The 22,147-nt window shown below is 38.0% G+C and overlaps 2 protein-coding genes across 2 annotated transcripts; one reads left to right on the forward strand and one right to left on the reverse strand.

The window, feature by feature from the left end:
* Positions 1–1,478: 1,478 nt before the first annotated feature.
* Positions 1,479–14,941, forward strand: klhl20 (kelch-like family member 20). The gene is made up of 12 exons (XM_051698746.1): positions 1,479–1,806; positions 4,564–4,930; positions 5,440–5,646; positions 7,389–7,547; positions 7,775–7,869; positions 8,029–8,144; positions 9,222–9,405; positions 9,622–9,765; positions 9,916–10,049; positions 10,436–10,644; positions 10,739–10,845; positions 13,408–14,941. The coding sequence occupies exons 2-12, from the start codon at positions 4,595–4,597 to the stop codon at positions 13,490–13,492; spliced, it is 1,776 nt and encodes a 591-aa protein (XP_051554706.1). The 5' UTR covers positions 1,479–1,806; positions 4,564–4,594; the 3' UTR covers positions 13,493–14,941.
* cenpl (centromere protein L) lies at positions 14,613–22,113 on the reverse strand. The gene is made up of 5 exons (XM_051698747.1): positions 22,069–22,113; positions 21,033–21,192; positions 20,671–20,922; positions 18,137–18,688; positions 14,613–15,983 (listed from the first exon to the last, which is right to left on the reverse strand). Exons 1-5 carry the CDS (start codon positions 22,083–22,085, stop codon positions 15,909–15,911), a joined length of 1,056 nt encoding a protein of 351 aa, XP_051554707.1. The 5' UTR covers positions 22,086–22,113; the 3' UTR covers positions 14,613–15,908.
* Positions 22,114–22,147: the final 34 nt, after the last annotated feature.

The following is a 22,147-nucleotide window of genomic DNA, read 5'->3' on the forward strand; positions in this document are numbered from 1 at the left end:
ACAAATTAGATTGGGGGCCACCATTGCACAAAGTAAAACACTTAAAAAAAGAGTACAATAAAACATGCCACAGAACAGAAAAAGGAGGGGGAGGCTGAGAGAGAGAGAGAGAGAGAGAGAGAGAGAGAGAGAGAGAGAGAGAGAGAGAGAGAGAGAAAGACACAAACACACTCACACACGCACAACAACAACAACAACAAAAACTTTTATGGCTTAATAATGTGTTATAATAGGTCTATAGCATATATACCTATCTGCCACTGGCAATGGTGTAGTTGTAATGCCAATACCGTAAACTTGTTATAGCTATGTGTGTGTGTGTGTGTGTGTGTGTGTGTGTGTGTGTGTGTGTGTGTAAAAAACAACAGTGTTTTTTTGTTTTGTTTTTTTGTTTTTGTTTTTTTCATAAAAAACAACAGTGGCATTATATAAACAAACTGGCATTTAAAGAGTTAAAATCCTGAAAATGAATGAATATTTGGTAGTTATGATCAGGACTGATGATTAACTCATAATGAAAAATTATAATGAAAATAATATTAATATATAATATTATTATGGTAGTTTTTTGACGTGGACATTTTTGTCCTCTAAGGACTTCTGAGTAGGGTGACCATATTCTGGTTTTCCAAAAAGAGGACACCTTTTTGGGGGGAATAATAGGGTTCAAAACAGTGTTACTATGAATGCAAACTTTAATAGTGAAAAAGACACTCTATTAGCATAACATAAATATATATAAATAAATAAACATTTCCAACATTCTTTTGAATGTCCATGTACTAAAATAAAATAATTGATGCCATGAGTGTACCTTCATTTACTATTACTATTATTTTGAATGGCCATGGAAAATTAAGCAATGTGATAACAATTTTACCTGCTCACAAAAAGTAGTCCATTAATTTACCTGATGAACTTTCACCTTTTGCTGACCCTTTATGCTTCGCAGAGCTAATGTGTGCTTTTAAATCACTTGCACCTTAATTAGCAACTGGCACATAAGTGCCAGCTTTACATGTCATACATTCTGCTTCTCACGGATCTCGACCTGGACGAAAGCATGGGAATTTTTTGTGCAAATCTTCTGTAAATTTGCACTTTCGTTTGAGCATTGTTTCCACTCAGCTGTCATTTGCTGCTACTGTCAAGCAACTGTTTGATGCCGAAAACAACAGCGCTTCGCGCGTTCGCGGAGAGATTGACAGGCAGGAATTTGGCCAATAGTTGCTGCAAGCCGCTTATAATTGACCAATTGGTGTGCGAGAAGGCGGGAATTACAAAGAGGGGTTAAAGCAAAGCAAATATGCGCGCGCACACAATGAAGTGACCAGATGCACATCATAATGCAACTTAAGCTGAATCGCGGACATTTTCGCAAATTTAGAAATCCCGGCCGGACGCTTTTTTAAGGTCCGAAAAAGAGGACATGTCCGGGAAAAAGAGGACGTATGGTCACCCTACCTCTGAGTACATTTTTTAAATTGACGCACAAGGGTTAAAGAAATCTAATGTGTTTCACACTCTTTATCATACTAGGCCATTAAGTAAGGCCACACATAAATATAAAAAGATATAACATATAAACGTTTTATCATTTTAAACTTGCACACCATAAATGAGAGAGTGAGATATAGGACTTTTATCTTAAAAAATGAATTTCCGTTTACTGTCAGGAAATTCCTCTAGAAAATAAAAAAAATAAAAGTGGACGGAGTCCCGCAAAGCCACTGGTTGCCCTCATATTATCTTATTGTCACTCGACGACTTAAAATTCACTCTGGACCGATTTAATGGACAAATAAGGTAAGGGAGTCATGCCTCTTTTCTCAATTAAAAAACTGCAACAACTGTAAAAATCCAACATTTGAATCAAGCTAAGCTAGTGCTAGTTGACACTCGGTTAGCCAGCTCCAAATCTCGCTCATAGATTATATGTAGAGACCATGAATTTATGTGTACAATTAAATTGAGAGTTATAGTTTAAAACTGTCTAAAGGAGAATGCATTTTCTTATGTGGAAGCTGGGCATTTGGAATCCAATGGGCCCTGTCAGATTCGTTACCAGCATCACCAGAGCAAGCTTGCAGAAGTTTATCGCTTAATAATTGTCTACGGTGTCATTCCAATGTCCATAACAACATTGAGTTAATTTGTGCAGACATAATATTTCTGCTTGACGCAAGCTGCATCTTTCTAATTCAAAATTTCACAGTTTAGAGCAACCAAATGTCGGATGAAAAGAGGTTATATTGTAATTTAACTTCATTAAAGCTGTCTGAGACAGAATGTATAGAACTTCAGTTTTAAGAAACAACACATATACTTGTTTCTCTTTATTTAAAAAGTAAAGTTATGTGTGGCGCATTCCGGTACAGGCGAGTGAATACATTTGCGCTTATTGTGATTTTTACTTTGTTTACACAGGACATGGGCGTGTGTTGCTCTTCTGAGAGGATCTTTTATCTTTCATATTTGCTGCTCTTGCTGTTTTCAACCTTGTTTGAGTAGAGTTCAGATTGCTTGATCTCTGGATTTTAAGATGTTGTTTTTCTGTTTTTAATTGTTTGAGGTATCTTAAAATCTTTGGCTCAACGTTCAGATTAGCAATGCATGAATAAGATCATCTCATGTAATCATGTTGGCATGTTTTGAATGTGTTTTAAGTATGATTTAACATTTTAATGACTTGATGATATACAGTTGTGCTCAAAAGTTTGCATACCCTTGGGGAATTGGTAATATATGTACCATTTTAAAAGAAAACATGAGTGAGCAGGTAAAACACATTTCTTTTATTTCTTATGGGATTCATATTAAACTGTAGGTTATAACAGAATGGCACAATCATAAAACAAAACATGGCAACAAAGAAAAAAATGAAATGACCCCTGTTCAAAAGTCTGCATACTCTTAGTTCTTAATACTGTGTATTACCCCCTTTAGCATCAATGACAGCGTGCAGTCTTTTGTAATAGTTGTCTATGAGTTCCCAAATTCTTGCAGGTGGTATAGCTGCCCATTCGTCTTGGCAAAATGCCTCCAGGTCATGCAAAGTCTTTTGGTCGTCTTGCATGAACCGCACGTTTGAGATCTCCCCAGAGTGGCTCGATGATATCAAGGTCAGGAGACTGTGATGGCCACTCCAGAACCTTCACCTTTTTCTGCTGTAACCACTGGAGGGTCAACTTGGCCTTGTGCTTAGGGTCATTGTTGTGCTGGAAAGTCCAAGAGCGTCCCATGCACAGCTTTCGTGCAGAAGAATGCAAATTGTCTGCCAGTATTTTCTGATAACATGCTGCATTCATCTTGCCATCAATTTTCACAAGATTCCCTGTGCCTTTAGAGCTCACACACCCCCAAAACATCAGTGAGCCACCACCATGCTTCACAGTGGGGATGGTATTCTTTTCACTATAGGCCTTGTTGACCCCTCTCCAAACATAGTGCTTATGGTTGTGACCATAAAGCTCTATTTTGGTCTCGTCACTCCAAATTACAGTGTGCCAGAAGCTGTGAGGCGTGTCAAGGTGTTGTCAGGCATATTGTAACCGGGCTTTTTTGTGGCATTGGCACAGTAAAGGCTTCTTTCTGACAACTCGACCATTCAGCTTTTTTGTTCAAGTATCGTCGTATTGTGCTCCTTGAAACAACCACAATGTCTTTTTCCAGAGCAGCCTGTATTTCTCCTGAGGTTACCTGTGGGTTTTTCTTTGTATCCCGAACAATTCTTCTGGCAGTTGTGGCTGAAATCTTTCTTGGTCTACCTGACCTTGGCTTGGTATCAAGAGATCCCTGAATTTTCCACTTCTTAATAAGTGATTGAACAGTACTGACTGGCATTTCAAGACTTTGGATATCTTTTTATATCCTTTTCCATCTTTATAAAGTTCCATTACCTTGTTACGCAGGTCTTTTGACAGTTCTTTTGTACTCCCCATGGCTCAGTATCTAGTCTGCTCAGTGCATCCACGTGAGAGCTAACAAACTCATTGACTATTTATACACAGGCACTAATTGCAATTTAAAAAGCCACAGGTGTGGGAAATTAACATTTAATTGCCATTTAAACCTGTGTGTGTCACCTTGTGTGTCTGTAACAAGGCCAAACATTCAAAGGTATGTAAACTTTTGATCAGGGCCATTATTATTTAAAAAGGAGCCAAACAACTATGTGATGATAAATGACTTCATATGATCACTATCCTTAAATTTATTTTATTTTTTTTCACTTGATCAGTCATATTTTTAAAATCAATGCCAAAATTTCACAATTTCTGCCAGGGTATGCAAACTTTTGAGCACAACTGTATAACAAGTAGTTTTTGTATTCGAGTCAAAAGAGAGCAATTTAGTTGTGATGTAGCAAATTCTTCCATCCAAATTGACTTGAGAGTGCACATATTTAAGCGCATTACTTACAGGCACAATGGTGATAGCTCATGGCTTGCTCCTTGCAGGAATCAAACCGAATAAAATTGTTACGATCTTCTGTACAAATCATTGCACCAAGTGTTAACCAGTTCTGTTGTTAAATCATGCCTTTCATTTTATGTTTCTAAGGGGTACCAGTGCACGCCTAGATACCACAGGAATGGATATCACAAGTCGCTGCACCCTGGGTGACCCCAACAAGCTCCCAGAGGGAGTGCCCCAGCCTGCCAGGATGCCCTACATCTCGGACAAGCACCCTCGGCAGACCCTGGAGGTCATCAACCTCCTCCGCAAGCACCGGGAGCTGTGCGATGTGGTTTTGGTGGTGGGAGCCAAGAAGATTTATGCCCACCGAGTGATCCTGTCTGCCTGCAGCCCCTATTTCAGAGCCATGTTCACAGGGGAACTGGCCGAAAGCAGGCAGACGGAAGTCATCATCCGGGATATCGATGAGCGCGCCATGGAGTTGCTCATTGACTTTGCGTACACATCACAGGTATAGAGCATACCTTCCAATAACAGTCTTATTGTTCAGTAGTGCTGTGAACTACAGAAGATTGTCCTACAGTGACCCCAAAAAGTATTTGGACAATGAAGCCACACTTAGACACTGTATACAACTATAGACACAACTGTAGACACATTGTTCAAAATAAAGAAACAAATTAGGCCATTTTGTGGGTGTCAGTTTCAGTGGAACAAGCCATAGTTATTGTGTAGAAATCACCTGACTTCGGCTGGTTAATAATAATTGCGGGAAAAAATGGCCAAGAAAAGTTAGTTCTGGGAAAAAGTTTAGCATAATTTGTTTAGAGATGCATTTTGGGTTGATGTCCCCCCCCCCCCCACGCAATAAAATTCAGACATTTTAATGGTTGACTTTAGTGTCCAAACAGGTCCAAATACTTTTTTGGGTCCACTGTATGATTACTACTGTTTTTGCAGCATGTTGATGTTTAATATTTAAGTTCTAACAAGCTGATGTACCTCTTGGGTGGCCTGCAGGTGACTGTGGAGGAGGGAAATGTGCAGACTTTGCTGCCCGCTGCTTGCCTGTTGCAGCTGGCAGAGATTCAGGAGGCCTGCTGTGAATTCCTCAAGCGGCAGCTGGACCCCTCCAACTGTCTGGGCATCAGGGCCTTTGCCGACACTCACTCCTGCAGAGAGCTGCTGCGCATAGCTGATAAGTTCACTCAGCATAACTTTCAGGAGGTAATGGCTACTCTCCACACACCCTCCATTGTTTTGATTCAGAATGTCTTCTGACTTTGATCTTGAACCCTTTGTTTTAATTTTTTGTCTTTGTTCCCTTCTGGTTAAGCAGCACAGGTGTAAGTGCCCCCTGTCTGGTATCATAAATGAATTTTAAATTAATTTGTATTTTTATCTTACATGATTTTTGATATAAAAGGGGACATAATTCAACTGGTTGTTCTGTTACCAAGCTCTAATGTGTGGTTTTCCCTTCACTCATTTTAGTTGTACACTCTACTTGATTCCCTTTTTCCATCAACTAGTATAGGGTTTCCCTGATGACTGTGCAACGTTGTTATTTTTGTCTTGGGGAAAGAACCCTCTTTGGTGGTATCAGATTTACTCCTCCTCATATCTACAATGTCCTGAGCACTCTAGAGCTTAAGAGCATTTCTACAGCTACTGGTTAGACCCTTAGCTGGTCCAGTGTCCTGAACACAAAGTTAAGTAATTTCTTAACAGTTAGTCTAAATTATTCAGTCAGTAATCAATCCTATTGGAGGACTAGACCTTCTTGGAAATGTCCTTGACTTTTACCTCCTCTAGTTTCTTTAGTGTTCAGGGGGAATTAGATAATAAAACGGCTAACTTCATTGGGTAAATTTTGTGGATGTAGAGCAGAGTGATTTTATAGAATGTAGAGGAGAAATCTAGTTGGTCAGATAAAGAGAAAGATTCTGTTCCCAGTTATTGATAGAGGTTAAACAATATGGGACCTGCAAAATAAAATAAATAGGTTAAAACGACTCTTCTTTTGGAGAAATATGCAATTTTGAATCCAGAAGATTTCATTTGTGATTTGTGCACATCCGAGGAGTTATTTTTGGTCGCAATTTTTTAGGTTAAATTATAAACATAAACAACAAAAGGATTATTTAATTATTCTTTTTTTTGTTAAGAAGAATTCCATGTTAATGTCATCCTCATGTAAAAATGCTCCCAGAGTTATTGCTTTTGCTTTGCCAATAGCATGCTTGAGTAGAAAAAAGCATGGGCACAGGTACACTGCGCGAGAAGTGGCGCAATGTCATGTTCATCTGTGGAACATGGATGTTTAATATATAATGCCATTATAAAATGTGCATATAACTGAAGTGTTGTCTAGTGATAGACCGATATATTGCAAGGCTGATTAATCGGCCAGTATTTGGCCATTTTGCGATTATCAGGGGATAACTGTGTTTGCTTGGCTGATTTAACAGAGGTGAAAACTTTCCCTTGTGTCAAATTCAAAATCTACCAGTAGACTTATCAATGGATAGTCAACACTTTCTGTTCTCAGGTTTTTTATTTTTTATTTATTTATGCAAATTTGAGAAAACATTGCATTTCCGTTCAGAAAGTTTGTGTACATCTGATTTGCTGGTGGTAAATGTATGATGTTTTCCGCTGTTTATATTGGCCATCCTGCTCTTTAAATATCGGTATTGGACATATCGATAGACCACTAGTATTATCTTTATCATTGTGCATCCTTCATGTATTTTCATGAGAGGTAAAAACACCTCCTAAAATGACCTTTTTGAAGCCGATTTGCCCAGATTGTTGGATTAGATTTTCTATGTTCTGATCCTTAAAATGACTTGAAAGGGGCACATTAAGATTATACTCGAATCTACAAAAAATATCCCCCCAAAACATCTGCTGTGACTGTCTTGCCTTTTTCACATCTCATGATGTGTGTTTGTTCCTGGCCTTAGGTAATGGAGAGTGAAGAGTTCATGCTGCTGCCAGCCAATCAGCTCATCGACATCATCTCCAGTGATGAGCTCAATGTTCGGAGTGAGGAGCAGGTGTTTAATGCTGTAATGGCCTGGGTTAAATACAGCATTCAGGAACGAAGGCCTCAGCTTCCACAGGTCAGATATGAAGATACTGTACACATACTGTCCATAGATGCTCATAATTCAGAGTACGGTAAATAAAACTCTATATCTATTGTGTTGAAAATGTCAGTAGGTTTAAAACTGTTTTAACTGTATTTCTATGTTGTTACATGCAAATTGATGTTATGATTGTGGCTTAAATCAATGAGATGAATGAGAGTAATGAACGAGACCTCTTGTCTGTTTTGTCATGGCAACAGGTTTTGCAGCATGTGCGTCTTCCCCTTTTGAGCCCAAAGTTCTTAGTTGGGACGGTGGGCTCAGATCCTTTGATCAAGAGTGATGAGGAGTGCAGGTGCGTGTATACAGCCAGTTGCCTTTGCTATTTTTCAGATGCATGGAATTATCTTGCAAATCAACCTAATGCATCCATTGGTAGATGGTCAATTTTACCTCCTAATGATGTTCCAGCACAGTTCATGGAAAGTAGACAATGTTTTTTATTACTTTATAGGGACTTGGTGGATGAAGCAAAGAACTATCTCCTGCTACCCCAAGAGCGGCCTCTCATGCAAGGACCTCGAACCCGTCCCAGAAAACCCATTCGTTGTGGAGAGGTGCTATTCGCTGGTGGGTGTTTTAAAGAACTTTTCTTAAATCATTGAATCAATTGTCTTAAAGGAATAGTTCACCCAAAAATGAAAAGTGTCATCATTTACTTACCCTGATGCCATCCCAGATGTTTATGACTTTCTTTCTTCTGCAGAACACAAATTAAGTTTTTTAGAAGAATATCTCAGCTGTGTAGGTCCATACAGTGCAAGTGAATGGTTACCAGAAATTTGAAGCTCAAAAAAAGCATATAAAGGCTGCATAAAAGTCATCCATAAGTGTGGGTGAGAAACAGACCAATATTTAAGTCCTTTTACTATCAGTCTCCTCTTTCACTTTCACTCTCACATTCTTCTCTTGTTTTTTGGCATTTCACATTGTTCGTGCATATTGCCACCTACTGTTCAGGGCTGGTCAAATGTGGAGGTTTAAAGTAAAAAAAAAAGGACTTAAATATTGATCTGTTTCTTACTCACAACTTTCATATTGGTTCTGAAGCTATGGATTTAACCACTGGAGTCATATGGATTGCTTTTATTCTTTCTTAATGCACTTTTTGAGCTTTAAAATTCTTGCCACCATTCACTTGCATTGTATGGACTTACAAGAGCTGAGATATTATTCTAAAAATCTTCATTTGTGTTCAGCAGAAGAAAGAAAGTCATACACATCTGGGATGGGATGAGGGTGAGTAAATGATGAGAGAAACATTTTTGGGTAAAGGGATCGTTCACCCAAAAATGAAAATTCTGTCACCCTCATATTGTTTCAAATTTATATGACTTGTTTCTTGGACCACAAATGGAATGTAAGGCAGAGTGACAGCCTCAGTTACCATTCACTGTCATTGTATGGAAAAAAAGATGTAATGAAAGGTGACTAAGACAAACAAACTGCCTAACATCACTTTTTGGGTTCCATAGAAGAAATCATATGGTTTGAAACAACATGATAGTGAGTAAACAGTGAAAGAATTCTAAATTTTGGGTGAACTATCCCAATGGTATCAGTCCTGATCCAGGTATTTTCCGTGGCATATCAGACTTCCTGTGTTAGTGAGTCCTGTTTGTGTGACTGTATTGTCCTGTTTGTCAGTGGGAGGTTGGTGTAGTGGCGATGCCATCTCCAGTGTTGAGCGTTATGACCCTCAGACCAATGAGTGGAGGATGGTGGCATCCATGAGCAAACGGCGGTGTGGAGTTGGTGTTAGTGTTCTGGATGATCTTTTGTATGCTGTTGGCGGACATGACGGCTCGTCTTATCTTAATAGTGTGGAGAGGTGTGTTGGAAAAAAGTTTTTCTTTTTACAAATACGTTTATCACACTTAAATAGTGCTTCCTTGGATTTTATATACTATATAATATGTACTATATGAAGAGGTTGATACTGTCAAAACAAAGCAAGGCAGAATCTGCTACTACTTTTGGAAAAAAAAGTTTTGTGTTAAATTTTTAAAGCAATTGTAAAACTGCTTCCCTTTGCTGACTCTGTCAGGTATGATCCTAAGACTAACCAGTGGAGCAGTGATGTTGCTCCTACTAGCACCTGCCGGACCAGTGTGGGTGTTGCTGTCCTAGGGGGTTACCTGTATGCGGTGGGAGGTCAGGATGGTGTCTCCTGTCTCAACATTGTAGAAAGGTTAGTAAATTGTCAAATTGTTTACTAACTGTCATTAGTGTCAATTATTATTTCTGAACAAGTGAACTCCTACATCTGTTAGCTGTATGAGCATGGCTTTACATTCTCAGAAATAGTAAATAGAATTAAATATAATATGCTGTTTTGCAGGTATGATCCAAAAGAGAATAAGTGGACTCGAGTTGCCTCTATGAGCACTAGACGGTTGGGTGTGGCTGTAGCTGTATTAGGTGGTTTTCTTTATGCAGTAGGAGGTTCAGATGGCACCTCTCCTCTAAATACAGGTAAATGCAAATCTCAGTAAAACTGAAATGAATCCAAAGCATTCAAATATTGCTACTCTTGCAGTTTGTGCTTATCCCTCTAAGAAACAAAATGCTGCAGAAGTGCATGGAATTTCTCCCAGATTTTTATTTTTATGAATGTGAAATTAACAATTTGGGAACTTTTTAACCTCTGAAAACAAGCCTTGTTTTGCTAATATGTTGAGTGTGTCAAATATGTTATCCAGTTATGTCAATGTCCGTATTCTTGTTGGAAATGTTTAGTGCCATCAAACGCATTATTGTTCCAAAATATTAGTATAATGTTGTCATTGTGTGTGGATTACATAATTTCAGGTATTCTAAAATAATGTTTATTTACAACTAAATTGTTGGCATCTCTGCAGTAGAACGGTATAACCCTCAAGAGAACCGCTGGCATACGGTGGCACCCATGGGTACCCGACGGAAACACCTGGGCTGTGCTGTGTACCAGGACATGATCTACTCTGTGGGTGGCAGAGACGATACTACAGAACTGAGTAGCGCTGAGCGATATAATCCCAGAACCAATCAGTGGTCCCCGGTGGTTGCGATGACATCCAGAAGAAGCGGGGTACGTGTTTGAGATTCTCAGGCCATGGCTGTGATCTTATTTCAGCCTCATGTACAAGAATAGCCCAGCAGTCAAACTCTCTCTTTTGTTGTAGGTTGGTTTAGCTGTAGTAAATGGCCAGTTGATGGCAGTAGGAGGATTTGATGGTACTACATATCTGAAAACTATAGAAGTCTATGATCCTGATGCCAACACGTGGAGGTAAGTATCTACTTGCAAAACTAACACAATCTTAAAGGGGTCATATCATTAGGGAATCAAAATTTTGGCTAACAGTTCATTTCATTTATTTAAAACATACTGTTACTTTCAGAACTCAACTTCTTTCTCAGTGAAAAAAAGACCATTTATTGAAACTAAACTGCTGAAGTCTACCAATAGTTATAAGAATTAGAATAAATTTGAACAAATGTACTCATGACTGCCCACATTTAAATGCTAACAAAGCCTTTCTGTAGGCTTGGGATCAATGCCTTTTTCACACATCGATAAATGAAAACTTCCCGATGTTTATTGATCTATAACTGCATTTTTTCAGATATAAATAAGGCTAATCATTACACAGTAGTTTTTGTCTCTTCATACATATTTCTCAGCATAACTTGCGTAAAGTGTCAGCATCAGGGTAACTTAAAGGGGGTTGCACACCAGTTGTGTTTGTCGGACGACATGGCGCGTCCTAAAATTAGAAACAATTATTTTCAATGAAGGTACGCACACCGCCGCCACCTTTCAGCATCTGTTGGTGGCGTCCAGCTATGACCTTAGTCCAGCTACGAACTCGCATAGTTTTCCATTAAATTTGACCCAAATAATTATCAAAGGACTAAGATTATTTACTCTAGCCATCACTGGATTTTCTGTTGTGTATATGTATCTTTCATGTAGGCTACACACAAATAGCCTACTGCGATTAAGCCTACTGGGCGTGCCTTCCGCCCCGTCTGCCGGCAGGTCATCCCCGTCTACCTGGATCAGGGAGGGGACAAGGGGAGGGAAACAAACAAAAAAAAATTGCCACCTGTATGCCGTAACGGCGACGGTGCCAAATTAACACAAACATTTAAAAAGAGAGGGAAAAGGCCAACACGGAGTGGCAGCGGGAGAGAGAGAGAAAAAAAATGTATTTACTTGCGGGTTCTCCGATACGTCGTAGTCTGGTCCTCGGCCACTCCTCCACCCTCTAGTGGATGACAGCCGCGCCTCCCGGATGGATCGGAGGCAGTCCTCTGGCCCCTGGCGGACGGAATGCCCTGCCGCGTTTTTTGGTGGATGGTAGGTGTCTCCCCCGCCCCTGGCAGTGGTAACCGCTCCAGGTGGTTGGTTGAGAGCTCCTCCTCCCCTCGTGGTCGGCGGCTGTTCCTCCGCTTTCAGGTGGCCGGGCTCCTCTGTCCCCCGGCGGATGGCCGTGGCTGCTCCAATGGGGTGGATGGTAACGGCGAGAAATCTACTACGGCGTATCACTCCTCCTTCCCGGGTTTCAGCACCAGTGTAACACATCAATGGAAAGGAGGAGGCGAGAACTGGCTTAACAATATAAATAATATTTTAATAATGAACTTAAACCAAAAGACACAAACACACACACAGGTGTCGGACGGCTGTCCGTAACTCTCTCTCTGTTGCACTGCCGTCTCCAGTCGGCCTTATCCCTCTCAGGCTTAATCAGCCTAATTAGGGGCCGGGTGTGCGGAATCACGACCCGGCCCTGCCCTCCGCCCTGCCACACCCTGCTTAACGAAAAGTACCCCATAGTACCACCTAGCGTCCAACCAGCGGTATACGTAGTTCGTCGGTTTCCTGCTGAGTTGTTTTTTTTTTTTTTTTTTTCTGCGACCAACCGACCAATCAAAACTTGGTCGACCAAGACTCTTCTAATCGACTAACATTTGGTTGAATATCAGGGGGCAGCCCTAATGTAAACAGCCATTTTATTGTTTTTATTTTTTTTGGTTTGACAGAATGAATAAAACCTATTCAAGGGTACATGCAGAGAAATTGCATAATAAAAGTCTCCATTTCTACTCATTTATTTTCCGCTGTTGCGCCGGTTTCATACACTAACCTGCAAAGTCCTAAACGTCACTTTGATCATTCTTGAAGTACAAAACCCTTACATTTGTGTATGGTGGTGACTAGATTCACAACTTTGGACTGCCACCTGCACCGTATCGATGAGTCCTTCAGTATTAAGTACAGTAAATGTTATATCACCCCCATGTGCTCTCCCAAAGCTATTGCACCAGACTAAATTAAACAGAAGGCAAACTAACAGTGAATTGGAAAGCACGCATTTTAGGCTTCTAATATAAATGTCAGCTTATGTTCATATTTCGATGCCTCAAAAACGTATTGAGAAAACAATGTGCCAGTCAATAATGTATCGATATTTTAAGACATTCCTACCCGTTTGATATTCAGAAACTTGGCCAGCCAAATAAGGCCGTTTGTATATGGTGGACAGTTAAAAGATATATTGGACTTAACAGTAAACCAGCAGCTTGTGGGTAAAAGTGCATGAAAGCGCTGTATCACATTTCTCATGTGAAGACAACGTTTACATTGGGTTCTTAAAGCACAGCATCAAAAAAATGGCCCATTTAAATCTAAGGGTCAGAGAGAAGGGTGGAAAATAGTCGAAAAAAATGAAGCAAAAAACTTGGCTAACATTATAAGTGGACCTCAAGGAAAAATGTAAATGACCCCTTTATATCACATTGAACGTGATTGGCCGTTCACTAATTGTTTGTTTCTGTTTTGTAGGCTGTATGGTGGAATGAACTATAGGCGATTGGGAGGTGGAGTTGGTGTAATAAAAATGACTCACTGTGAATCGCATATATGGTAACACCTTCAGCATCCCTCCCACAGATGCCTCACCATAGCTTGTGCCTCATAAAGACATTGTGCATCATGCAAGAGAAAAGCCTGTTTTAAGACTGAATTCTGTCTCTAGTTACTGAGATGGCAAAGCCAAGGAACACCATCTCCTGTAGCTGCTTTGAGGAGACTCCCCTGTATGGACAGACATTGCCATAACTCCATTTTGTTTATTTAGTTTTTCTTTCATACTTGAGCATAGCCACAGGCAACTTCTTATTGGACAGAGAAACAATAGTCGGGAAAAGCATCAACCCTCACCACAAATGTTTTTATTTTTCTTACAAGGCCACGTGGAGGCCATACTGAGCATTTGTTTTTCTGGAAGGAACTAGGCTTCTGCTGGTCTGTTTGACAGCATTGAAGAATGACTACAGTAATCTGAAACGCATTACTAGTGTGGTGTGAATGCCTCTTGTTTTATGAACTCATCGATGTTTTGCTTTATGTATTAGATGCACTGTGATATCTCTACCATTTCTTTTTCTTTAAAGGGATCACCCCATAATTAAAATTCTGTCATCATGTTGTTCCAAGTCTGTGACATTTATGGAACACAAAAAGAGATGTTAGCCTCACCATTCACAGTCATTTTATTGAAAAAGGTGTAATGACAGTGAATGTTGACTGAGGCTAACATTCTTCCTAATATATCTTTTTGTGTTCCACAGAAGTCACGGGTTAGGAACATGATGGTGAGGAAATTATGTCAGAGTTCTCATTTTTGGATGAACTATTCCTTTTATTTATTTTTAGTTTTTACACTACTTATTATCTGTTCCTCTGCATTCTTACCAGATGTAAGGGGATTAGTTGATCCAATATTTTTTTTCTTTCCTTGGTGTACTGAAAATGCATTTCCCTTTGCAATGTAATGAAGGCTGTGCAGAAGTAAAAAAGTAATTTTTTTGAAGCAGTCCAAAACAGGTTTGATGTATTATCAGTTTGTTTACTTTTCTATAACAGAATGCATCAATGAATCAAGTCCATGCACTTTAAACCACTGAGTTTTTCTATTAAAGTTTGTATTTTTTTTTCTTCAAGAAAACAATTGTTTGATATATTGTCTTATTCATTTTTATTATTACTATTATCATTGAAGAGCCATGGTAAAGAAAGAAAAAATACAAGTTAATTGTTTTTTTTTTTTTTACATTCAAGAAAGAAAAAAAGGTATCAAATAGTGGCCTGCACATATGGTAAGATACTAAATGTTGAGCTTGTTGCTGAAAATGACATGAAACTGCCCTAATTGTCAACTGAACACCATTATTTTCTCACAGAACAGTTATGAGCTGTAATCTTGGTGTTAGAATATGGTTACATATATCTTTCATAAACTTATTTAATTTTAAAGATGTTCACCAACTGTCTGTACATTTCAAAAATTTGAAATAAAACATGAAAATAATACAAAGTTATTATATCACTTCTGGAAAATTTATTTATGGGCGATCAACCAAATGTACGGAAAATCAGAGAAGTAAATTTATATATATATTTCATCAAAATGTCTTTATTTTTTCCCCATACAAACTAGGGGTTTGTTAAAACAAATAGAAAAACTCAATTTAGGTTTGTGCTTTACTGAGAGACTAGAGGTTCAATTCAAATGCATTTGTTATTCACATCCTATGTACTTTTAATGATAGAAATATTTAAATGAAGGGTGTGTCGAGTGTTACTGAATCAAATTAAAATCCCAAAACATAAACGGTCAAAGTATATCATTTACAAAATGAGAAACCAACCATTTGCAATTCAATGCAATAACTTTTACTACTCTCACTCTTGAGGTTTCCTACATACTTAATTCCTAAACTGTTAGATTCAGTAATGTAATGGGGTAATTCCACAGGACCTACTGAAAATACTTTGAGCCAGAGAGTTTACATGAGTCAAAGGATACATAAAAATCTAAACTGGTGTCTGTTACCATTCATTCACTGTATACAGAACCTTCCCTAAGTGTTTAACATACTGTCAAGGGTAGAACGTGTCAGTAAAACAGCAACGTGTTACAATATACCAAATTTCGAAAACAGACATATAAACACCAATAAATGTCTCAACTCTAAATACTTATGAACAGCTATACTATTTACATATCGTTTGTACTTATTTGTGATAAATTAGTCGTATCACATTACTTAAAGCCTTGTGGACTAATACATTTTATTTGCATGGATGTAAAGAAAACAGTCAGAATAAAAACAACAGTTACATGTTTAAAGTTTGAAGAAACAAATGACAAACAAATTTTACAGCACATTTCAAAAAAATATACGAGACTTCAAACAAAAAGCTTTAAAAGATTTAAAAATGTAGGGGCTTCACATATATCTAAAAAAGGTATTTACAAAATCTAAAATATGCAGCAGATCTCAAGTTGGCATTTTCAAAAGGGCACACTCCGTCAGCAGTGTTAGTAAGGTGGTAATGTAGTCACTGTTTCCAATCTAAAGAGAGAAACAGAAAAGTCAAAAACAAGTTACGAAACATGAATAGTCATACTAACAGACAATAAGAAGCAACATAGGGTAAATATACAAATAATTTATATAATGACAGTTGTATGATTACGAAATGGTTCTCACGATTTGGTTCGATATACGATATAAGGTTCACGATTTGATATTGTCTCGATTGGATATGGTAACACTTAAATAAAGTATGGCAGAAAATTGTGTTTATTTTTGAAAATGCACATTATAATTTCTCATCAAAGTAAAGTTCTTTAATACAAAATATAAATGCTAAAAGTTTAAATAATAAGAGTTTCTCATTTACCTTTCACTGTAAGAAAAGATCAAACAAATGAGCCTTCAAAAATAGTGGGCTACATTCAGGCTGACCAGGTGCAGGACAAACAATAGAACTGAACAGAACCTGTCCTGAAAAATTATGTGAAAGTGTATTTCTTTCTTTCTCTTTTTTTTTATTATTATTTTTTTTTTTATAATTTGTTTGTCTTGATTATTATAATCACATAGTAACTTTTTAAAAGATAGAAAAACTACTTTGTATCAATGAATATTATTTCTTGAAATTGTATATATATATATATATATATATATATATATATATATATATATATATATAATAATGATATGAGCTGTCAACGTTTGAAATAATGTGTAAAGTAATAACAACAACTTTACCTTCATGTGTAACAAGCACTATAATGGTACTGTCACTTTAAGAGTTTACCGCTCATATCACAGACTCACACAAGTGTTGTGGTGCATTTATTAACGAGAGAGTCGAAAGTCTATTTTTTTTTTTTTTTTTTTAGCACATCCGTGCTAGTTGTTGTTAAAATGAATATTTATTTTTCTTTTTTTTATCTGACTGTAAAGAACAGAGAGGATATTACAAAGACACATTACTCAATGAAAGTGGAGTGCGGGATCTCATCTTTGATGGATACATAGTACATGGAAGAAATGGTCCGTTTTAATCTCAAGCACTTTTCAACTAAAGGCGATTTTCCAGGTATTCCAGTACTTAAATTTAGATAAATTCAAGCACTTTAAGCACTTAAAGGGATAGTTCAACCAACAAAATTGAAAATTCATCATTTACTCACCCTCATGCCATCCCAGTTGTGTAAGACTCTCTTTTTCTGCAGAACACAAATTAAGATTTTTAGAAGAATTTTTCAGCTCTGCAGGTTCATACAATGCAAGTGAATGAGTGCCAAAATTTTGACACTCCAAAAAGCACATAAAGGCATTATAAAAGTAATCCATACGACTCAAGTGTTTTTATCCATATTTTCAGAAGTGATATGATAGGTGTGAGTGAGAAACAGATAAATATTTAAGTACTTTTTTGCTTGAAATTCTTCTCCCTGCCCAGTAGGGGGTGGTATGCATGAAGAATGAGAATCACCAAAAACACAAGAAGAAGAATGTGAAAGTGATCTGTTTCTCACCCACACCTATCATATCACTTCTGAAGATATTGATTTAATCACTGGAGTCTTATGGATTACTTTTATGCTGACTTGTGTGATTTTTGGAGCTTCAGAATTTTGGTACCCATTCACTTGAGCTGAGAAATTCTTCTAAAAATCTTCAATTGTGTTCAGCAGATGACAGAAAGTCCTACACATCTGGGATGACATAAGGGTGAGTAAATGATGAGAGAATTTTCATTTTTGGGTGAACTATTCCTTATATTTACATTTATGCATTTGGCAGACGCTTTTATCCAAAGCGAATTACAGTGCACTTATCACAGGGACAATCCCCCCGGAGCAACCTGGAGTTAAGTGTCTTACTCAAGGACACAATGGTGGTGGCTGTGGGGATCGAACCAGCAATCTTCTGATTACCAGTTATGTGCTTTAGCCCACTACGCCACCACCAAAACTACGTTCTCATATTCCTTGTACGAACCCTGTAAAAAGTGTAGGAAAAAAGCGCAGTAGGGGTAAAATCAAGCAATAAAGAGATTACGATGTTTGACGGGACATTGCATTTATGATCACATGGACAGAAAACAATGTTTCAAATTTCGAAATAGAGTTTTGCCTCAATATGGCTTGTCATTTTTTTGGTTTGTGATGTATCGAAATTCAATATATCGTCCCTTCCATAAGGATTACCTTAATTTTCCCATCCAGATGTGCTGATCCAATAGCAGTAGATACTTTTACAAGCTTGCCAGCAGACAAGAAGATCTTAAAATGTCTAAAGAAATGAGTCTCCAGCCCAGCCATGAAAGACTGGACCTCCTTAATATCGATCCTGTCATCTGTAATCTCATCTGGGTGAATACCGCTCCAGAGCTCCCACGCATCCTGTGGGTTTACTGTATATGAGATATCCAAGGGTGGCTGTGTGGGAAGGCTCCAGGCCAACTTCAGGTATCTGATATTGCAGGTGGGATGGCAGCCAGTCCACAAAGCAGCCAGCCAGTTGAGAGTAGTGGAATTCAAACTCAAAGAGCCAAAGTTACAGTCAAAAGCTCTCTCGAACCAGGATTTAACCAGGGCCGTAAGAGACTCTGGCCCACTGGTGCAGAACAAAGGTAAGCTGATAAAATCAGGAGGCAGTGACCTCAGGTACTCAGGATCACCGTTGACACACGTGAGCCAACCGCGCCAAACCACTTTCGGTGCATCTCCCGCTGCAGCAAACACAGGTTTGGATTGGATCTGAGAAAATTAAAGAAAAATCAAAATTACATTTGGCTTAAACTGCTTTTATTCCTTGCACAGAGTGTAACCACAAATAGTGTTGGTTCACCCAAACATTAAACAATAATAACAAGTCTGTCCTCTATCTAAATATAAAAATAAATTCAAGTAATAAAAACTAGTGTTAGAATGATATATCTTCCAAGCCGATTACTCCTCTTACATATGGAAATTGAGAAAACTTTGTCAATTAATTATTTTCTGTTTTCAAATACACGAGTAAATGCTACAAAAGATGTTCATTCAATGTCAGCAAAGTAATTTAATTTAATGTTCATAACATCAAATTGTATTTTGTAATGTGTTGATTTATGTATATACAGTATAAGCCTTATGTCTGCCATCATCAACCACCCTACTAGGGATGTGCAAAATTGCCAATTTACATAATCGACAAGTCAGTGTTGAGGACAATACTGTATAATAATTAGGTTCAGTTATGTTCACGTGACCCCGATCAGACACGTTACAGAGGAATATATGAATGATAAACGCTGCATTTCAACATGGAAACTAACAGATATTCAACAAAACTCTAGGATAAACAACTATAACATATTACACAAAACTATCAAAGTGAGAGAAGGAAGAACTAAGAAAGGCTCCAATACAGAGCGGCACAAAATTGCTTGCGCATGCTGGACGCAGAATGACTCGCTTCAGTGTGACCAGGGAACTTGGGAGTCTCAGGGTGATCCTCGTTACGCATTCAACAGCGTAAAACAGCAAGATAACGCCTCACAAATACGGGAATATTACTCACAGCTAGGGTTGCAAGGGTATGAAATTTTAACGGTACAATAACCGTCTCAGAAAATATAACGGTTTCACGGTATACCGTATTACACAATTATTATTAGTTAGGAGTGAAAACAGTTTTTTTTTTTTTTTTAAATGGAAGTATGTGTAAAAAAAAGTCTCCCTTTTGAAAATAAATACAATAAATAAGAAAGCTAACAGAATTATAATAAACCGAATTATAAACATGATAAAATTGCATGTAACTATAACATGTTATATAACAAAAGCATGTTAGCATAGCATGTTAAATTATATATATTACACAGGCTCCTCATTACCATGGTTAGGTCAGTGTAGCTAGTCTTAAATAATAGTAATAATAACAACAAATTATAGTATTTATGAAAAAATAAATACTAGCTGAAACACATCTTGAAACTTTAACTACAACTGCCACTGTTGATATAAAATGAGGTCTAATAGATTCTACCTTTAGATTATTGCATAAGAAACTATAACATTTTGTCAAAATATAACAGTTACTTTTACTCATGTAAAATCGTGAAACAATTTAGACCCCCTCGCTTCTCTCTGACATTTTCTCCGCTGCATGTGTGGGTGTGGCGCAAGTTGGCGAGTCTGACAGGCAGTCTAGGAGGAAAGGCGATGCGCACGCGCAGGTGAGATTATCCGTCCAGGTGCATTTTTTTTCTCAATACCGTAGATAAGCAAATGTACATGGTATGAAAACCGTCAATTTTCATACCGTGGTATACCGTGAAACCGGTATACCGCTGCAACCCTACAGGATTTAATGTCCAACAGTGATTGTCTTGTAATGTATTATTGATGCGGCGCTTTGATGGCTGAACAGCAGCAGCGATGCATAAATAAACTAAACTTAATGCATTAAAGTGACAAAACTTCTTGCAGAAGATGCTGACTATTATTCATTTTTAAGCTAAGCAAGCTATAATAATGCAAAAACGCTTTCTAAAAAGTTGCGTCTTTCAATTAATTTGAGAAATGCATCTCCCATTAAAACAACCACCACTAAAAATATTAATGTTAGTAGTCAAGCCAGTGCCCATTAATCGATTATTTGACCACCGTGGCACATCCCTGCTTTCTAGATATTGGCATTGGTTGTTGAAAAACAATATAGGTCGACCACTACTAAGATGCCTTTTCAAACTCACCTGGATGAAAACAGTCTCAGCATCCTCCTCAGTCTCGGCCATTCCAAGAACTGCAGTAAATGTAACTTTAAATCCCACCTCTAACCCCACTGCAACTGCAACTCCTTGTTGTTTCTCCGCAACAATGAAGGCTGAGAGATGTTTGGAATACAACTTCAGCTGCGTGTGTCTGAATTCATGCAAAGGGGTGACATAAGACAGCTTCCACTCATTTTTTACCAAGAGGGCAATGTGCTCAGGGTCAACCTTGTTCTGTAGAAAGAGTACATAGACAGAGACATTTCAAGACACAGTATGCAGATTATTACATTTAGATATTTTCTAAATATGAGACTAAATGAATAATTTCCATGATAGCTTACTGTGATGATTTGTGATTTGGCAGCCCCTCTGCTGGCTGGGACCTTCAAGACTGTTAAATGCCCTGTTGTCTGCCAGAAATATGAGGGTGCTTCCACACAGCTCCGACCATAACTCTTGCTTCTGCGAGTAACAGGCCTGCTGACCGGAGTATTGACGGCGCTGTAGGAACAATATAATTAACAGACAACGTTATGTACTCAAAATAACACAGCTGAATTGGCCAATCCTCTGCTTCGCAATGTTCTAAAATGTAACTGTTAATCACGGTGGCCCAGAGGTGCACACTAAAAGCACAACAAAATTAGCTAAGCAAGTAAAAGCTGAAAACACAACGGAAATAAACCACAGCACAATGAAATTTAACCACAACAAAACGAAATTAAGCCACAAGCCCACAACACAATGAAAATTAACTCACAGCGCCATAGAAAAGCACAACAAAAAAGTAAGCTACAACATAACAGAAAAGCCATAACACAATGAAATTAAGGCACAACACAATGGAAAAGGTGCAACACAACAAGATAAAGCCATAACACAACAAAAATAAATAGCAACATCACAACAAAATTAAGCCACAACACAATGGAATCTAAATAAAGGCACAGCACAACAATATTAAGGCACAGCACAACAATATTAAGGCACAGCACAACAATATTAAGGCACAGCACCATGGAAAACCACATCACAATATTATTTGCTTTGCTAATTTTGTTGTGTTGTGCATCCCTGTGCCACCGTAGTTAATGAATCAATGCTGTTGCACATGATCGTAATTTCACGGTGAGAATAAACTTAAAAGGTAATTCTGAGACTCAGTAACCCAACCTGATCAGAAAACAAAAGACAGGTCAGACAGTGGCTACTAATATCGGATAGCGAAAGTCAAGACAACCATAAAGACATTTTCTGTGTTAATAAATAAGAAACAAAATAGTCGTTTAAATGAATTTCGCGAATAATGTTGTGTGGTAAAAGTAAAAAAAAAAAAAAACGTCTCTATTGTAAATATAACTCTTAAATTCACCGTACCTGCCTCTCCCCTCCATGACGAACAAAAACACACCGAGCCAAAAATACAGGAAGTGGATTTTGAACATCCCGCTTTCCC

This window comes from Myxocyprinus asiaticus, chromosome 5 (genome assembly GCF_019703515.2).
Source record: "Myxocyprinus asiaticus isolate MX2 ecotype Aquarium Trade chromosome 5, UBuf_Myxa_2, whole genome shotgun sequence".
Taxonomy (NCBI): Eukaryota; Metazoa; Chordata; class Actinopteri; order Cypriniformes; family Catostomidae; genus Myxocyprinus; species Myxocyprinus asiaticus.

What these genes read in the sequence shown, in the direction of transcription:
- klhl20 (XM_051698746.1), top strand. Translation starts at nt 4,595, where the DNA reads ATGGATATCACAAGTCGCTGCACCCTGGGTGACCCCAACAAGCTCCCA. An exon ending in TATCTTAATAGTGTGGAGAG is followed by an intron (nt 9,406 to 9,621) that starts GTGTGTTGGAAA and finishes TGACTCTGTCAG; the next exon opens with GTATGATCCTAAGACTAACC. An exon ending in CCTGATGCCAACACGTGGAG is followed by an intron (nt 10,846 to 13,407) that starts GTAAGTATCTAC and finishes TCTGTTTTGTAG; the next exon opens with GCTGTATGGTGGAATGAACT.
- cenpl (XM_051698747.1), bottom strand. An exon ending in CCAAATCACAAATCATCACA is followed by an intron (nt 20,923 to 21,032) that starts GTAAGCTATCAT and finishes CTCTTTCTACAG; the next exon opens with AACAAGGTTGACCCTGAGCA. An exon ending in CTGAGACTGTTTTCATCCAG is followed by an intron (nt 18,689 to 20,670) that starts GTGAGTTTGAAA and finishes TAATTTTCTCAG; the next exon opens with ATCCAATCCAAACCTGTGTT.